The following is a 17039-nucleotide window of genomic DNA, read 5'->3' as shown; positions in this document are numbered from 1 at the left end:
TGGCCGTTGGCTCAGCTCCCCCGGGACCCCCCCCAGAGGGCTCCACGGTCGGAATGTGGCTGCAGAACCCAATTCAGGGGCACTGGGGGACTCCCGGGGGCCGAAGCAGCCAACAAAACCAGGAGGGAGAGGGGAGAAAGGAGACAGGAAAGGAGGGGGATGGAAAGCTGAGCGCCCAGGGTGTAACCAAGAGGCAGACAGCTCTCCCATAGCGCCCTGCCTCGCAGCCCTGCTCCTCCCCAGACCCCCCCACGACCCCCCCACGCCGTGGGGCCCTGCAGCACTGAGCACCTTGCTGCTGCTGAGCGTCGTACATCCGGATCTCGAAGATGGGCGGGCGCTCGTTGCGCAGCAGGCTGACGGCCTTGGAGCTCTGGTCCAGGCGGTAGATGCTGCCGCTGCGGTACTCGGTCCAGAAGAGGAAGCTGCTGTAGTGGCACAGCCCGAAGGCGTGGTTCAGCTCCGGGCCCTCATAGACGATCTGCAGGGGTGGGAGGAGAGGAGGGCAATGCGGGGGGGGCGGAATGCAGGAGAGGAGGGCGGGACGGGGGGGTGGGATGAGGATGGACGGAAGGCGAGCGGCCCCGAGCCCACGGGCACCAAACCCACCTTCCGCTCGGTGCCATTGAGGTAAACCATCTCGATGCGATCGTAGAAAGCATCCACCCAGTAGAGGATCTTGGCTGGGATGTCCAGGCTGAGCCCGTTGGGCCACAGGACGGTTTTGGAGGTGATGAAGACGTTGCGGTTGGAGCCGTCCATCCAGGCGCGCTCGATTTTGCCCCTCTTGCTGTCCTTCGGGTCCTCCTCCCAGTCTGTCCAATACATCCACCTGCGGCCAACGCTGCCGTCACGCACAGACCCACCCCGAGCAAACAGCACCCCCAAATCCCATACACAGCCCATATACAGCCCATACACAGCCCACACATACCCCACACATATCCCATACACAGCCCATACATATCCCATATACACCCCACACACAGCCCAAACCCATCCCATATATATCCCATACACAGCCCACATACATCCCACACCCACCCCATATATATCCCACAGCCACCCCATACATATCCCACATACATCCCATACACGGTCCATACACATCTCACACACATCCCATATATATCCCATACACATCCCATCCACGTCCCATACGCATCCCAAACACATCCTATATACATCCCATAGACATCCCACACATACTCCACATATATCCCATACGCATCCCGTACACATCCCACATACATCCCATACACAGCCCATACACATCCCAATACACAGCCCATACACATCCAACATGCATCCCACATACATCCCATACGCATCCTATACACATCACACACCCATCCCATCCATATCCCACACACATCCTACATACATCCCACACACATTCCATCCACATCCCATACACAGTCCATACACATCCCACACACATCCTATATACATCCCACACCCACCCCAACCATCACAGTTCGGGGACAGCCCCGTTGCCCCTGGACGCACCCACGAGCACACAGCCACGGGGTGACCCCCCCCAATTTGCCCCCCCCAGCCCTGCCCTGCACCCACCCATTCAATGGGGCGACCCCCCCATTTGTGCCCTGCGCCCACCCATTCAGTGGGGTGACCCCCCTCAATTCATGCCCCCCAGCCCTGCCCTGCGCCCACCCATTCAATGGGGTGACCCCCTCATTTGACCCCCCCAGCCCTGCCCTGCGCCCACCCATTCAATGGGGTGACCCCCCCATTTGTGCCCCCCAGCCCTGCTCTGAGCCCACCCATTCAATGGGGTGACCCCCCCAGCCCTGCCCTGCACCCACCCATTCAATAGGGTGAACCCCCCCAGCCCTGCTCTGCGCCCACCCATTCAATGAGGCGACCGCCCCCCCCCAATTCATGCCCCCCAGCCCTGCCCTGCGCCCACCCATTCAGTGGGGTGACCCCCCCATTTGTGCCCCCCCAGCCCTGCCCTGCACCCACCCATTCAATGGGGCGACCCCCCCCCCCCCAATTCGTGCCCCCCAGCCCTGCCCTGCGCCCACCCATTCAGTGGGGTGACCCCCCCATTTGACCCCCCAGCCCTGCCCTGCGCCCACCCGTTCAGAGGGTCCACCACGATGGCTCTCGGATGCGTCATCTTCCCCTCAATCAGCGTCTTCCGCGTCTGCGCCGCCTTCTCCAGCCGCGCCACGCTGATGGTCTTCTTGGGGCCGTCGTCGGTCCAGTACAGGTTGTTCCCCATCCAATCCACGGCGATCCCCTCCACGTTGTGGATCCCTGCGGGGCAAAGCAGCCTTAGGAAGCAGCGGGAGGACGAGGAGGACGAGGAGGAGCAGCGCCAGCCCTGCGGCGTCCGCAGCGCCCCGCGGCCCTCATCCGCCCCCCGCGGCAGCGCACCGTCCTTCAGGATGGTCTCCCTCTCCGTGCCATCGATCTTCTGCCTCCCGATCAGGTAGCTGGTGGTGTCAGCGAAGTAGATGAAGCCGGTCTCGGCGTGGAAGTCCAGCGCCCTCGGGTTCATCAGGTTCTCGATGGGGATCATGTGCTCGTCCGGCACTTTGGCCCCCATATCCATCCCGCGGATGATGCCGGGCCGCCCTTTGCCGTACACCAGGAACAGCTCGTGCTCGGGCTCTGCGGGACAACGGGGGGGGGGGGGGGCAGCTCCGGCGTTAGAGGGGATTTGGGCTGAGTTTGGGGAGGGGGGGGGGGGAGGGCTGTGCGCCCCCCGGGGCAGCGCTCACTTTTGCAGGACTTCCCATCGCTGCCCAAACTGAACCCGGAGCGGCAGCGGCACGTGCGGCTCTTATGGCTGTTCCCCAGCAGGCAGATATCCGAGCAGCCCCCCGGTTTGCCAAACTGGTCCGGTTCACAGGCATGGCTCCTCACTGCAGAGACAGACAGCGGGGGGGGGGGTCAGCACGGGGGGGGGTCGGCATGGAGCACCGCGCAGCCCCCCCCGAGCGCATAGAAATCCCCTCATTGTTTTATATCCTGGAAAATGCCGGGCGGGCTGCGGGCGCTAAGAGGATTTGCAGTGTGTAAATTGATTAACAGCAAGAATGGGGCTGGGGGTGGGGGGGAGGGGGGGGCAAAGCGCACAGCAGTGCTGCCTGCAGCTCTGCTGGGACCCCCCCGGTGCTCACAGCCCCGCCATGGGGTGGGTGTGCCAGCAGGGGGGCGGGCAGCCATGGATATCCCACTGCGCTGCTCTCAGTTCCCTTTGCTCTGCAGTCAGGGCAAACAGCGCCCAGCACTGGGATGGCTGCGGCCTCCATCCCCGCTGCCTCCACCTCTGCTTCCATCCCTGCTGCCTCCATCCCCACTGCTGCCTCCAATCCCCACTGCCTCCACCTCTGCTTCCATCCCTACTGCCTCCACCTCCATCCCTGCTGCCTCCACTTCTGCTCCCTCCACCTCTGCTTCCATCCCTACTGCCTCTGCCTCCATCCTTGCTGCCTCCACCCCCACTGCCTCCAATCCCCGCTGCCTCCACCCCCTCTGCCTCCATCCCTAGTGCCTCCACCTCCATCCCTGCTGCCTCCACCTCCACTTCTGCTGCCTCCACCTCTGCTTCCATCCCTACTGCCTCCACCTCCACCTCTGCTGCCTCCAATCCCTGCTGCCTCCACCTCTGCTTCCATCCCTACTGCCTCCACCTCCACCTCTGCTGCCTCCAATCCCTGCTGCCTCCACCTCTGCTGCCATCCCTATTGCCTCCACCTCCATCCCCGCTGCCTCCACCTCTGCTGCCTCCATCCCTACTGCCTCCACCTCCATCCCCACTGCCTCCACCTCTGCTGCCTCCACCTCTGCTGCCATCCCCGCTGCCTCCACCCCCGCTGCCTCCATCCCCGCTGCCTCCACCTCCATCCCCGCTGCCTCCAATCCCCGCTGCCTCCACCTCTGCTTCCATCCCCACTGCCTCCACCTCTATCCCTACTGCCTCCAATCCCTGCTGCCTCCACCTCTGCTGCCTCCATCCCCGCTTCTCCCATCTCCTCTCCCCCCACCCCACCCCAATAACACACACAGCCCCCCAGAGCTGCCAGCCGCCCCAACAGCCACACCCAGCAACACACCCCCAACCCCGAGCCGCCCACCCCCCATCCCTCACCCCCCACACACCGCGCCCCTACCGAAGGACCCCCCCCACATCCCATCCGTGCCCGCCCCCTCCCCACCTGTGGGCTGCCTTCGCTGGTGGTAGATGTGCAGCGCTCCGCCCTTATCCACGCGGGTCACCACCTGGTACTCCGTGCTGTTGAAGCGGTTGACGCGGATGACGCTCGTCTTCTGCTGCGCGTTGGCGTTGTCCGAGTTGGTGGCGTAGAGGTAGTTCTCAAAGACGGTCAGCCCGTACAGGTGCTCGATCTGAAGGCACAGAGAGCGGTCAGCGCGCGGAACCCGGCCTTGGGGTCCGGCTGTGTGCTGTGGGGCAGGAGATGGGGGTCCTGCTGTGCACCATGGGGCAGGAAATGGGGGTCCCTCTCTGAACCATGGGGCAGGACATGGGGGTCCTGCTGTGCAGCATGGGCCTGCTGTGCAGCATGGGGCAGGAGATGGGGGTCCTGCTGTGTGCTGTGGGGCAGGAGATGGGGGTCCTGCTGTGTGCCACAGAGCAGATGGAGGTCCTGCTGTGTGCCATGGGGCAGGAGATGGGGTCCTGCTGTGTGCCGTGGGGCAGGAGATGGGGGTCCCACTGTGTGCTGTGGGGCAGGAGATGGGGGTCCTGCTGTGTGCCACAGGGCAGGAGATGGGGGTCCTGCTGTGTGCCACGGAGCAGATGGAGGTCCTGCTGTGCACCATGGGGCAGCAGACGGGGGTCCCGCTGTGTGCTGTGGGGCAGCAGACGGGGGTCCCGCTGTGTGCCGTGGGGCAGCAGACGGGGGTCCCGCTGTGTGCCGTGGGGCAGCAGACGGGGGTCCCGCTCACCAGGATGCCCTGGATGATGGTGTGGCGGTTCTTGCCCTCGTAATCCACCACCTCGATGTAGTCCAGGTAGGCGTCCGCCCAGTACACCAGGCGGCTCACCAGGTCCAGCGTGATGCCGTGCGGGAACACGATCTTACTGTCCACCAATTTGGTGCGGTTCTGCCCGTCCATATCGCAGCGCTCCACTTTGGGGATCTGCCCGTAGTCCGTGAAGAACACTTTGCTGCCAGAGAGGAAAGGATGGAGCTCAGCACCCAGCAGCCCCACCGGACGCCTGCAGCCGATGCATGTGAGCTGCTCCCCCATCCGAACCCCCCGCCCCCACCCCAACTCCCGGCCCCGTAGCAGAGCTCACCCCATGGCCGGGTCCAGCGCGATCCCTTTGGGGTTGTAGAGCTCCAGGTCCAGCAGGGTGACGCAGGTGAGGCCGTTTTTGTTGCAGACGAAGATGCGGTCGTCGATGTCGTCCACGAAGTAGAAGTTGCCCGTCAGCCAATCGATGGCCATCTGCTCCACGTCTGCAAGGGGCGGGGGGGGGGGAAGGGGTGGAAATCAGTGGGGGGGATTTGGGGGAATTTGTAGGGCAGGAGCCCCATTGCCTGCGGAGCCGCCCCATAGGGGGACGCACAGCGCGGCGCTCAGAACCACACTGAGATGGAAGCACAGAATCAATAGAAGTGACCCCCCCTGAACCCCCCCGGCCCCATTCCCTGCACTGAATGGGGACACCCACAGCTCCATCCGTCCAGGCTGACCCTACAGCAGTCCCGAAGAGCTCTCCTTATATCCTCGCATTCCACCCCAACCTCCCGTCTCACTTTGGGGCCATTTCCCCTCTCCCCGTCACGCAGACCCCAATGAAGGCTCCGTCCCCTTCTTCCCTACGGCCCCAAATGGGGTCCCTGGAGCTGTGCTGCCCCCACTGAGCACTGTGCCCATAGGGGAGGGCTCTGCAGGTGGGGATGGCTGTGTAGGGTGGGCACTACGGGGCTGGGGAGCAGCGGTGGGGTTGGGGTGTAGCAGTGGGATCAGGGTGCAGTATGGGGTGTAGCACGGGGTCGGGGTGCAGCAGTGGGGGGCTCAGCCCCACTTCCAGCCCCAATGGAGCAGTGGGGGATGGCAGCAGCCACAGCATTGCTCAGCACTGCCCAGCAAAGCACAGCACAACACAGCACTGCACTGCACTGCACAGCACAGCGCTGCTCTCTCACAGCATTGCTCAGCACTGCCCAGCAATGCACAGCACAGCACTGCACAGCACTGGAATGCCCAGCACTGCCCAGAACAGCGCTACTCTGCCCTGCACAACACAGCACTGCTCTCTCACTGCACTGCTCAGCCCTGCCCAGCAAAGCACAGCACTGCAATCCCCAGCACTGCACAGCACCACACTGCCCTGCCCAGCACTGCATTGCTCTCTCACAGCACTGCACTGCTCTCTCACAGCATTGCTCAGCCCTGCCCAGCAAAGCACAGCACTGCACAGCACAGCCCAGCACTGCACTGCTACTGCCCTGCACTGCCCTGCACAGTACTGCAATGCCCAGCACTGCACAATACAGCAATGCCCAGCACTGCACTGCCCAGCACTGCTCTCTCACTGCACTGCAATGCCCTGCCCAGCACAGCACTGCAATGCCCAGCAATACACAGCACTGCACTGCACAGCACTGCCTACTACGGCCCAGCACAGCCCTGCACAGCACTGGAATGCCCAGCACTGCACAATACAGCAATGCCCAGCACTGCACTGCCCAGCACTGCTCTCTTACAGCACTGCTCAGCAGTGCCCAACAATACACAGCACAGCCCAGCACTGCCTATTACTGCCCAGCACAGTACTGCAATGCCCAGCAATACACAGCACTGCACAGCACTGCCTACTACTGCCCAGCACTGCACAGCACAATACAGCAATGCCCAGCAAAGCACTGCCCAGCACTGCTCTCTTACAGCACTGCTCAGCCCTGCAGTGCCCAGCAATACACAGCACAGCACAGCCCAGCACTGCCTATTACTGCCCAGCACTGCTCTCTCCCACCCCATCCCACCCCACCCCCCCCCCCCCCATCCCTGCTCAGCCCCACCGCGGAGCGGAGCGCTGCACCAAAGGAACGCAACCGAACGCTCCCCCACACTTCAGCAGTTGGCGGCAGCGCAGCGCTGACTCACAGTCACAGGACAGAGTGCAGCCATATGGGTGGGGGGGGGGGAAGGGGGGGGCACAGTGAGGGCCCTACGGGACCCCGACCCCCCCAGCAGCTGTGGGCACAGCCGGGCATCCCTCACCCACTGCCTGCAATGGGCGGCGGTGCTGCCGGGGGGGTGGGGGGGGGTCGGACCCCCGCCCAATGCTGGGGTGACACACAGTGCTGCTCCTCACCCAGGCTGTATTTGTGCAGCTGGAAAGCATTACGCTCCTCCAAGGCTTTTGTTTTTCACATCCCCATCCCATCCCAGCCCCTCCTGCGCGGGAATCGGTTCGTAAGATCATCATTATTACCGTTATTAATTATTATTATTATTATTATTGGTCTATCTCTTCTCGGGCCTTCGGCTCCACGCGGACCTCCCCTCACTTTCTGCACACCCGGCAGACCCCTCTTACAACCCCCAACCCTACTGTGCCAACCCCCCCCATCCATGGGGCCCCCCACGCCCCCCCACCCATCCCCATGGGGTGTACGTGGGGGGGGGGGGGGGGGGAGGCAGCCCGTTGCAGGGTGGGGGGGGTCCCCCCCTTCCCTCCTTGCTCAATCTGCTCCGGGTGTTGCAAAGCATTGCAACACACAGCGCCACATTTCCTCAGCTCCATTTATTTGCTCACGTCTGGAAAAGGACTTTGGGGGGGGGGGGGGGGGGGGGGGGGGGGGGGGTTGGAGGAGGGGGTTGAACTTTAGAGGCTGTTCCTGGAAGAGCTGCGCTGCTCAGAGCTGCAGTGCAGCGCTATGGGGGTCGGGGGCAGCCAGAACTGCACCAGGAGCACACAAAGACCCCCCCCCACATTGCTTCCCCCCCCCCACCATCTGACCCACGCAGACGCCGTCGCCGCAGAGATTTTGGGGAACCGTTCTTTGCTGAGGCAGCACAGAACTGCCCCCCCCCCCATCCCCCCCCCCCCAGTCTCTGTGCTCTCTGCAAACGCATCAATCGCAGCAGGAAGGAAACGCAACCTCAGCTCTGACTCAAACGTTTCAACACCGCTCCGGGGATGGATGCAATGCACACCATCACCCCAAAGCCCCCCGCGCTGCAGGAGCTCACCCCAGGGCTGGGATGGTCCCACAACCCCTCCCCACATTGCAGAGCCCATCTGAAAGCCCCCCCCCCCCCCCACCTCCCACCCCACGGTGACCCACGAGGTCCCATCTGAGGGCTCCCATTGGGGCGCTGCTCTGTGTGCAGTTGGAGGAGCAAAATGCAGTTCTGCTGCTGCTCTTTGCAGGGGGCAGCCCCACAGCCCCCACCCCACAGCCCCAGTTCCAGCCCCACAGCCCCCCATCCCCTGCCCCCAAAGCCCCCAGCCCCTGCTCCACAGCCCCAGTTGCAGCCCCACAGCCCCCACCCCACAGCCCCCACAGCCCCCAGCCCCACAGGCCCTGCTCCACAGCTCCAACCTCAAAGCCCCAGCCCTGCCCCACAGCTGCCACCCCATGGTCCCCAGTCCTACTCCCAGCCCCACTCCCAGCCCCACAGCCCCAGTTCCAACCACACAGCCCCACAACCCCAGCCCCCACCCCACTGCCCCAGTCCCAGCCCCACAGCCCCCATCCCACGGTCCCCAACCCCAGTCCCAAAGCCCGCAGCCCTGCAGCCCCAGTTCCAGCCCCACACCCCCTGCCCCTCAGCCCTACAGGCCCTGCTCCACAGCCCCAGCCCTTACCTCACAGCCCCAATTCCAGCCCCACAGCCCCCACCCCACAGCCCCAGTCCCAGCCCCACAGCCCCCACCCCACAGCCCCATTTACAGCCCTTGCTCCACAGCCCCAGTCCCAGTCCCAGCCCCCACTCCATGGTCCCCAACCCCAGTCCCAGCCCTGCAGCCCCAGTTCCAGCCCCACAGCCCCCACCCCACAGCCCCCGTCCCAGCCCTACAGCCCCGGATCCACAGCCCCATTTACAGCCCCACAGCCCCCAGCCCCAAAGGCCCCATCTGCACAGCTCCTATCCTACGGTCCCCAGCCACAGTCCCAGCCCCACAGCCCCCACCCCACATCTCCAGCCCTACATCCTCAGCCCCACAGCTGCCATGGAGAAGCCCTGGAAAAGCCACTGTACGCTTCAGTTCAGAAATGCCTCCGAAGAGGAGCAGAGGATTGCAAGGAATGCACTCCCCGGGGGCTCCACACACACGTTGGGTCCCCCCCTCTTTTAACACCGGGGCGATTCGTTCCATACATCCACATCATCCCATAACCTGAAGGAATTTCTGCCTCATCCCTCCACACCCATCCACCGCCCTGCAGAGCACAAAGCACTCTCTGTCACAGCAAAGGGTTCCACGGATAAATGCTGCTCTGCTGGGGACCCATTTTCCTACATTAAGATGTGCTAAAGGGACGGGGCACAGCCACAAAGCCACCCCGAAGGGCTGCGATGGGGGCAGTGGGATTATGGGGTGGGATGGAGTCCCATAGCGGTGGGGCAGACAGCGCCGTGGGGCAGTTGGGTGCTGGGTGTGCACCCCCCCAACCCCCCCTATGGGGCACGTGAGGCACTTGGGGGGCTGCTGCCCCCACCCCTCTGCCCACAGTGGGGTGAGTGGGGATGGGCTGAGATGAATGGAGTGTAACCAATGGGCTCCTAATTAATTGCTCAGGGCTTAACGAGGCAATTCCATGGGCAGAGCTGCTCCTGGCTGGGAGGGGGGAGCAGCCCCAGACCTCCATGGGATGCTGTAGGAACCCCAAAGGGGTCCCAGGAGGGACAGATGGACGTACAGACAGACATGTGGGGCCACTCCACTCAGCCACCTCTCTGTGCTCTGCAGGATCCCAATTAACGTGGGAATTAATTGCGCCCATTGATCTCCAGCAATGTGGAAGCAGTGCTGTGCCAATGCCGGGGGGCATGGAAAGGGGGGGGGGGGGGGGGCGGGGAAGGGCTGCAGCCTGACCCCCCCATTGCACCAAATCCACAGCACCGAGCTGCAGCTGCAGCCCCCAGCAACTGCATTGCACTGCATTGCCCACTCCTGCATTGCATTGCCCACTCCTGGAGCACACTGCATTGCCCACTCCTGCATTGCACTGCATTGCATTTTCCATTCCTGCATTGCACTGCATTGCTGATTCTTGCAGCACATTGCACTGCATTGCCCACTCCTGCATTGCATTGCATTGCCCACTCCTGCAGCACACTGCATTGCATTGCCCACTCCTGCATTGCATTGCATTTTCCATTCCTGCATTGCACTGCATTGCTGATTCTTGCAGCACACTGCACTGTGTTGCCCATTCCTGCATTGCACTGCATTGCATTGCATTTCCCACTCCTGCAGCACACTGCATTGCATTGCCCACACCTGCATTGCATCTCCCACTCCTGCATTGCATTGCATCTCCCACTCCTGCAGCGCACTGCATTGCATTGCCCACTCATGCAGCACACTGCATCGCATTGCCCACTCCTGCATTGCCCTGCACTGCATTGCCCACTCCGGCATTGCATTGCATTTCCCACTCCTGCAGCACACTGCATTGCATTGCCCACACCTGTATTGCACTGCACCGCCCACTCCTGCAACACATTGCATTGCCCAATCCTGCAGCACACTGCATTGCATTGCACTGCATTGCCCACTCCTGCATTGCACTGCATTGCATTGCCCACTCCTGCAGCACACTGCACTGCATTGCCCACTCCTGCATTGCAATGCCTTGCCCACTCCTGCAACACATTGCATTGTCCACTCCTGCATTGCACTGCACTGCGTTGCACTGCACTGCGTTGCACTGCACTGCGTTGCCCACTCCTGCATTGCACTGCACTGCATTGCCCACTCCTGCACTGCACTGCACTGCTCTGCATTGCCCACTCCTGCATTGCACTGCACTGAGCAAAGCAGACCCACCCCCTGAACACCCCGCAGGCCGACACGGAGGGCAGTGAGCGCACAGCAGTGCACTGCACACAGCACAACCGCCCCGGCTGTGCTGAACCACTGCGAGGAGAGCCCTCAGCATCACAGCAAAACAGAGACACAAAGAAAGGAATCAGTGCATGGAACGGCGCCCATCCCTCCTCCTTGCCAAGCGCGTCCACAGCGGAGCCTCTTTCTTGGCTGCGGGGAGGAAGAAAAACAGCTCTGCATGCAAAGCGGGGCAGGAAAGCATTCATCCCTCCCTGCAATCCATTCAGCCTGCAGCTCTGCTGCTCATTGGTTGGGTCACGGAGAGCAATGGGGCTGAGATGGAGGCAACGGAAAGCTCCCGGCCACGCGTGTTGAGATGGATGCTGCCCGGGAAGGGACGTTAATGACGGGCAGATTGCTGCTGTATGGGGCTTATAAAGCAGCCAGGATCGAAGGGCCGGATATTTCAAACCCCTTCCTGAGGGTTTGGTTTAGGAAAGGCAAAGAAAACGTGAAACCTTGAGATGAGAAATGAGAAATCAAGAGAGAGCTGCAGCCCTTCGCCAGCAGCAGCACTCCGGAGCACTCAATGCAATGCAATGCACTGAGGCACAATGCAACACAGCACTGTGCAGCACAACACAATGCAACGCAGCACTGTGCAATACAACGCAGCACTGTGCAGCGCAACGCAATGCAACGCAGCACTGTGCAATACAACGCAGCACTGTGCAGCACAACGCAATGCAACACAGCACAGTGCAGCACAACGCAATGCAACGCAGCACTGTGCAATACAACGCAATGCAACGCAGCACTGTGCAATACAACACAATGCAACGCAGCACTGTGCAATACAACACAATGCAATGCCTGCAGTATTTGGGGCAGCAAACCCTGAACCCACAGCTCTGGCCATGCAAAGCATCGACACCCAAAGGGAGAAGGGGAGGGGTCCGTGTGGGACCCCCAGTGCTGCCACGGGGCCCATAAGCAGATCGGGTTTTGTTTTCTTCCCCTCGGAAGCCCAAACTCCAAAGGAATTGAGGGCGTTGCATCGGGAAACACACGGAGAGGTTGGAATGTGGTGGAGCAAAGCCCCGGGATGGGGTAGGGGTGGGGGTCAGCCCTCAGAGATGTGGGTTCTGCAGCCCCTGGGCCGCATCTGCTCCGTGGTGTTGGGCTGCGTGCACTGCAGCACACACTGCTTTCCGTCCTTGAATGCGAGAGCGCATTCGGTGCCTGCCAGGATTTCCCCCTGATTAGAAACAGGGCTGGAATTCTCCCACAGAGCAGAGGAGGGACTGAGAAAGAGGGAGGAAAGAACAAGTTCCCCTTTCTGCAGCTCGGCGTGGGCAGGAAGGATGGGGCCGTGGCTCCTGCGTGCTCCCAACCCCACGGAGAGGGCAGCACCGGGCAGGGAAGGATGAACTGAGCTGCAAAGCGATGCTGCTCTGCTGCTGGTGGGGTTTTACCTTTCTTTCCCTAAGAGCAATAGGTGGATGCTCCTGGGGCAGGAAATGGGAGAGGAGATGAGCCACAAAATGAGGACGGGCAGCAGCACATCAGCACTGCTGCACTGAGGGCTCAGCAGCACGAGGAGAAGGGAATGCAACGCTGCAGCATCCAGCTAAGCCTGCTTAACAGCATCCCATGGCACAAGTGACAGCAATCACCTCGCAGGGACACACAGGGGACACAAAGGGTCCTATGGCACCAGACTGTGGTGTCCCAGCCCCACGGTGACAGCTGGGGCTGCTCACACTCAGCCCTACAGTGTCCCATGGGATGTGGATGGAGCCCCTTTAGCACCAGGGAAGTCTGGCTCCTGCTGGGAGCTGATCAACACCACAAAGCAGCAAATGAAGACAAACTGCTAATTGGGTTCACAGGTCTCAGTATCCCGTGGAGGGGGGGGGGGGGGGGTCCCCAAACCCACCCCAGGCTTTGGGACCAGGGGGACGAATATGTGGGGCTGAAAACCAGAGCCCAAAATCCCAGAGCTCAGCAGCACAGAGCTGAGGTGGAGGAGGGATCCCATGAGCCATGGGCCACCCCTGGATGGGCATCATACACACACAGGACACAAAAACATCAGCACTGAGCTCTGCTGGAAGCAGCAGTGCAGGACCCCGAGCTCAGCCCCTCTGCTGAACTGAGTGGAGGGGCCCAACAGAGCTGCAGGGGAGGACAGAGCACACAAAGGCAGACCTCAAACCACTGAGCCGGGGATGGGAGGCAAAGCTCAGCCCCTCCTGCCTAATTTCAGGCTGCGGGAGCAGAGGGTGAGGCCTCACCCTATAAATACACACAGCTCCATCCATCCTGCCCGCCTGCACCACATGCACACAAACTGGGAGCCCAAAGGGGGGGGGCGGGAGGGGGATGGCAGTGCTCTGCTGTGACCCCATGGGCTCACGGCGCCCCCTCCTCTCCATCTCCCAGCAAAGGGCTGAGCACTGAAATGCCAGCAGGGGAGAGGGCTGAGAGCAGCAAACCCCAACAGGAGGCTGTGCTGCAACCCACCAAACCGAAGCACCGTCGCCCTCTGACTCACGGCCGCCTGACGGAGCAGATTTGGGGTTGGGATTCTCGCAATCACTGCTCAGGGTGGGGACAGAAGCAAGAGGAACACGGGGCCAAAAGCAAAAGAGGAAACGAGGAGAGCTGCTGCTGCCCCCAAAGCACCACGCAGGTACCAACCCCGGCCCCACCGGGCCATTTCCCTCGGTGTATTTGCGCAAAGAAACCACAGGACTCACCAGAAATAACCAGAGGGAAGGAAAGAGGGGAAAAAGCCAAAAGCTAAAAGGGGAAGGAGGAGGAAAGCTGTGCAGGAGGAGCCCTCCCAGGCGCGCGGCACTCACGGTGCAGGCTGAGCGAGATGTTGATGGAGCGCTCCTCCACGAAGCCCTTCAGGTTGGGGATCTTGGCACACTTGAGGATGGTTTGGGACGCGCTGTCGCCCACGTGCACCCAGCACACCGTGTCCTCAATGTAGTTGAAGTCCATGGCCGTGGTCTGCTTGGCGCTGGTGGGGGTGATGTTGGGCACCGGGGCTCCGCTCAGGTACGTGGCCAGGATGTTCTGGGAGTTGGCAATGAGCAGCACGGGAGGGCGGTCCACGGGCTCTGGGGAGGGTGGGCAGAGAAATGGGGCTGTGACAGCACACACACTGCAGGGAGGGCACCTCAAAGCACAGAAGCAATGCAGGGAGGGCACCTTAAAACAGAGCAGCACTGCAGGGAGGGCACCTTAAGGCACAGCAGCAATGCAGTAAGGGCACCTTAAGGCACAGCAGCAATGCAGGGAGGGCACCTTAAAGCAGAGCACTGCAGGGAGGGCACCTTAAAGCAGAGCACTGCAGGGAGGGCACCTTAAAGCAGAGCACTGCAGGGAGGGCACCTTAAAGCAGAGCACTGCAGGGAGGGCACCTTAAAGCAGAGCACTGCAGGGAGGGCACCTTAAAGCAGAGCACTGCACGGAGGGCACCTTAAAGCAGCACTGCAGGGAGGGCACCTTAAAGCAGCACTGCAGGGAGGGCACCTTAAAGCAGCACTGCAGGGAGGGCACCTTAAGGCACAACAGCACTGCAGGGAGGGCACCTTAAAGCAGAGCAGCAATGCAGTAAGGGCACCTTAAAGCAGAGCAGCAATGCAGGGAGGGCACCTTAAAGCAGAGCACTGCAGGGAGGGCACCTTAAAGCAGAGCACTGCAGGGAGGGCACCTTAAAGCAGCACTGCAGGGAGGGCACCTTAAAGCAGCACTGCAGGGAGGGCACCTTAAAGCAGCACTGCAGGGAGGGCACCTTAAGGCACAGCAGCACTGCAGGGAGGGCACCTTAAGGCAAAGTGGGGTCACACTCCCAGCAGGAGCTGCCCAAGGGCACGTTGCTTTCACCAGGCTCTCACCATTCTTGGCCTTGCAGGACCTGTTGTCAGGCTGCAGGAGGTACCCTTCAACACAGCTGCACGTGTAGGAGCCCTCAGTGTTGGTGCAGGTCTGGCTGCAGGTGCCATACACGGTGCATTCATCGAAGTCTGCAAAGTAAAGAGGAAACAATGAGGTTTGGAGCAGCAAACGTCCTTCAGTGACAGCCACGTGAGGGGAGGACACGACGTGCAAGGAAGCCCAGCAGCACCCAGAAAGCAGAAGGACCTCCAGCACAGCCCCTGGTGAACGTCACCTCGCAGCTCTGTGCTGTAGCAGTGGGCAGAGGGGAAGCAAAAGGTGAACTCTGCTTCACCACGGGCTCATTTCAAGGCCTCGCTGCCCCCCTGCCCTCCACTCTGCTCTGCAAAAGCTGCACCTCAATTCCCAGCCCGGATTGCTCTCATGTGCAGCTCCCACCCCCCGGCACGTATGCTGCTTTCTTCTGGGAGATGAAAGGGCTGCTGCACCACAGAGCCCTCGCCCAGAGCTGATAACGTCCCCTTCCCACCTCTGCTCAGATAAACAAGAGGCAGAGCCACTGAGACCTCTCACCTCACGACTCGTTCCCAGGATCCGACGCCCCCTTAGACCCTCTCCTGTCATCCAACGCCCTTCCCAGGGCACTCACAGCCACGTGTGCACGCAGTCAGCATCCATCCTGCCCCTCAGCTCAGCACTGCACCCACCCAACAGCCCCACAGCCAAAGGGAGACCACCTCTCCAAGACGACCCCCGACCCCCTTGGGAGCCCAGAGGCGCTGAGCCCCACGAGAGCCCCTTTTAGGGCCCCTCTCTGAGCCCCCCCGCACCCACACCCACCTTTGCAGCTCCTCCTGTCCTCGGCCAGCTGGAAGGAGTTGTTGCAGTAGCAGGCAGGGCCGCTCAGCGTGGGCACGCAGTGGTGCTGGCAGCCCAACGCCGTGCAGTTGGCCAATTGCTCTGCAAAGAAAGGCAGAGGAGAGGTCAGACAGAGCAGAGCTCGGTGGGTTCTGCCCCACGGGAACCTTTCCCTCGTGGAACAGCTCCGTTTCAGGTTCAAATCTCCATGCTGAAGCACCACAGCACCCAAGAAAATAGGAGAAAGCCTTAAGAATGCACGGCCTTAAGCGGGGAGGGGAGAATGGCAGGAGCACAAAGCCTCCAATCGCACCACCTCCGTCTCCTGGGGGGTTCTGTAGGGACACAGAAGCCCCTGAGGTGCAGATGGGGCCGTGCAGCTCCCCTGGGTGCTCTGCAGGACAAAGCTGAGCCAGCAGAGGAAGCTCCTCTGAGCAGCAAGAGAGCTCAGGGCAACAGAGGCCAGGTGCAAAGGGCAGCAAGCAATTAGCCAGCAGGCTGGGGTGATGGGTAGGGGGAGCTGGGGGTGCTCATTAGGGCCTGATGAGCCCCACACTGTGCCCCCATAGGAAGGGCTGAACCCAGATGGCTGCTGGGAGCTGTGCAGCGTTGCAGCAGGGTGCACTGCTCTGCTCAGGGCCTGCAGCTCTCAGGTGATCCATCTCCAGGCTGGATTAGCAGCACCCGGATGAGCAGCACAGCCCTAAACGTGGGGCCAAGGTCGGGGCAGGTGTGGGGCTCAGCACCCATTAGGACCTCAGCAGCACCCAGCAGCTGCCCTGGCCCGGTGCCACCAGCACTGTGTCACGCATCGCCCAGCTGCGTAAAATGAGCTCTCATTTAACCGGTGAGACCTATTAGCTAAATATTAATTGTCAGCCAGGGCAGGGCTGCACCAACAGCCCCGCGCTCCTCCTGCCGGCACTTCCCATGCACAGCCCAGCAGCGCCCAGCCAAAGGGCTGCAGCAGGGAGGGGAGCAAAGCAGCGTGTCCCAGCATGGGATTGGGTTAAACAGGATGGAAACGGCCCCAAAAGAGCCCCCACCCGGGGCTGGAAGTGCTGAGCTCGCCTGCAGCACGGAGCCAGCCCTGGGGTCAGCCCAGGACATGCATTTCCGCACAGCTGATCTGTGCACCGGGCAGCGATGCATGCTGAGATTTGGGGAGAGTTTCCCAACAGGATTAGCAAGCAGGGAGCAGCCAGGAGGGAGGGAAGGAGGGGGGGGGGGCAGGGGGGGAAGCAAAGCTCCTGGA

At 61.8% G+C, this 17039-nt stretch overlaps 1 protein-coding gene across 1 annotated transcript in view; it reads right to left on the bottom strand.

The window, feature by feature from the left end:
* Positions 1 to 17039, bottom strand: part of LRP1 (LDL receptor related protein 1) — a 68325-nt gene that overhangs the window by 32312 nt on the left and 18974 nt on the right. The window contains 11 exon segments of the mRNA NM_205242.3: positions 292 to 481; positions 610 to 832; positions 2103 to 2283; positions 2404 to 2640; positions 2751 to 2894; positions 4191 to 4380; positions 4942 to 5164; positions 5297 to 5459; positions 13882 to 14145; positions 14926 to 15054; positions 15767 to 15886. Coding sequence (NP_990573.3) covers positions 292 to 481; positions 610 to 832; positions 2103 to 2283; positions 2404 to 2640; positions 2751 to 2894; positions 4191 to 4380; positions 4942 to 5164; positions 5297 to 5459; positions 13882 to 14145; positions 14926 to 15054; positions 15767 to 15886 — 2064 coding nt within the window.

The sequence above is a fragment of the Gallus gallus genome, chromosome 34 (assembly GCF_016699485.2).
Source record: "Gallus gallus isolate bGalGal1 chromosome 34, bGalGal1.mat.broiler.GRCg7b, whole genome shotgun sequence".
Taxonomy (NCBI): domain Eukaryota; kingdom Metazoa; phylum Chordata; class Aves; order Galliformes; family Phasianidae; genus Gallus; species Gallus gallus.
The sequence above is the reverse complement of the archived record's forward strand: the minus strand, read 5'-3'. Positions and strand labels throughout refer to the sequence as shown.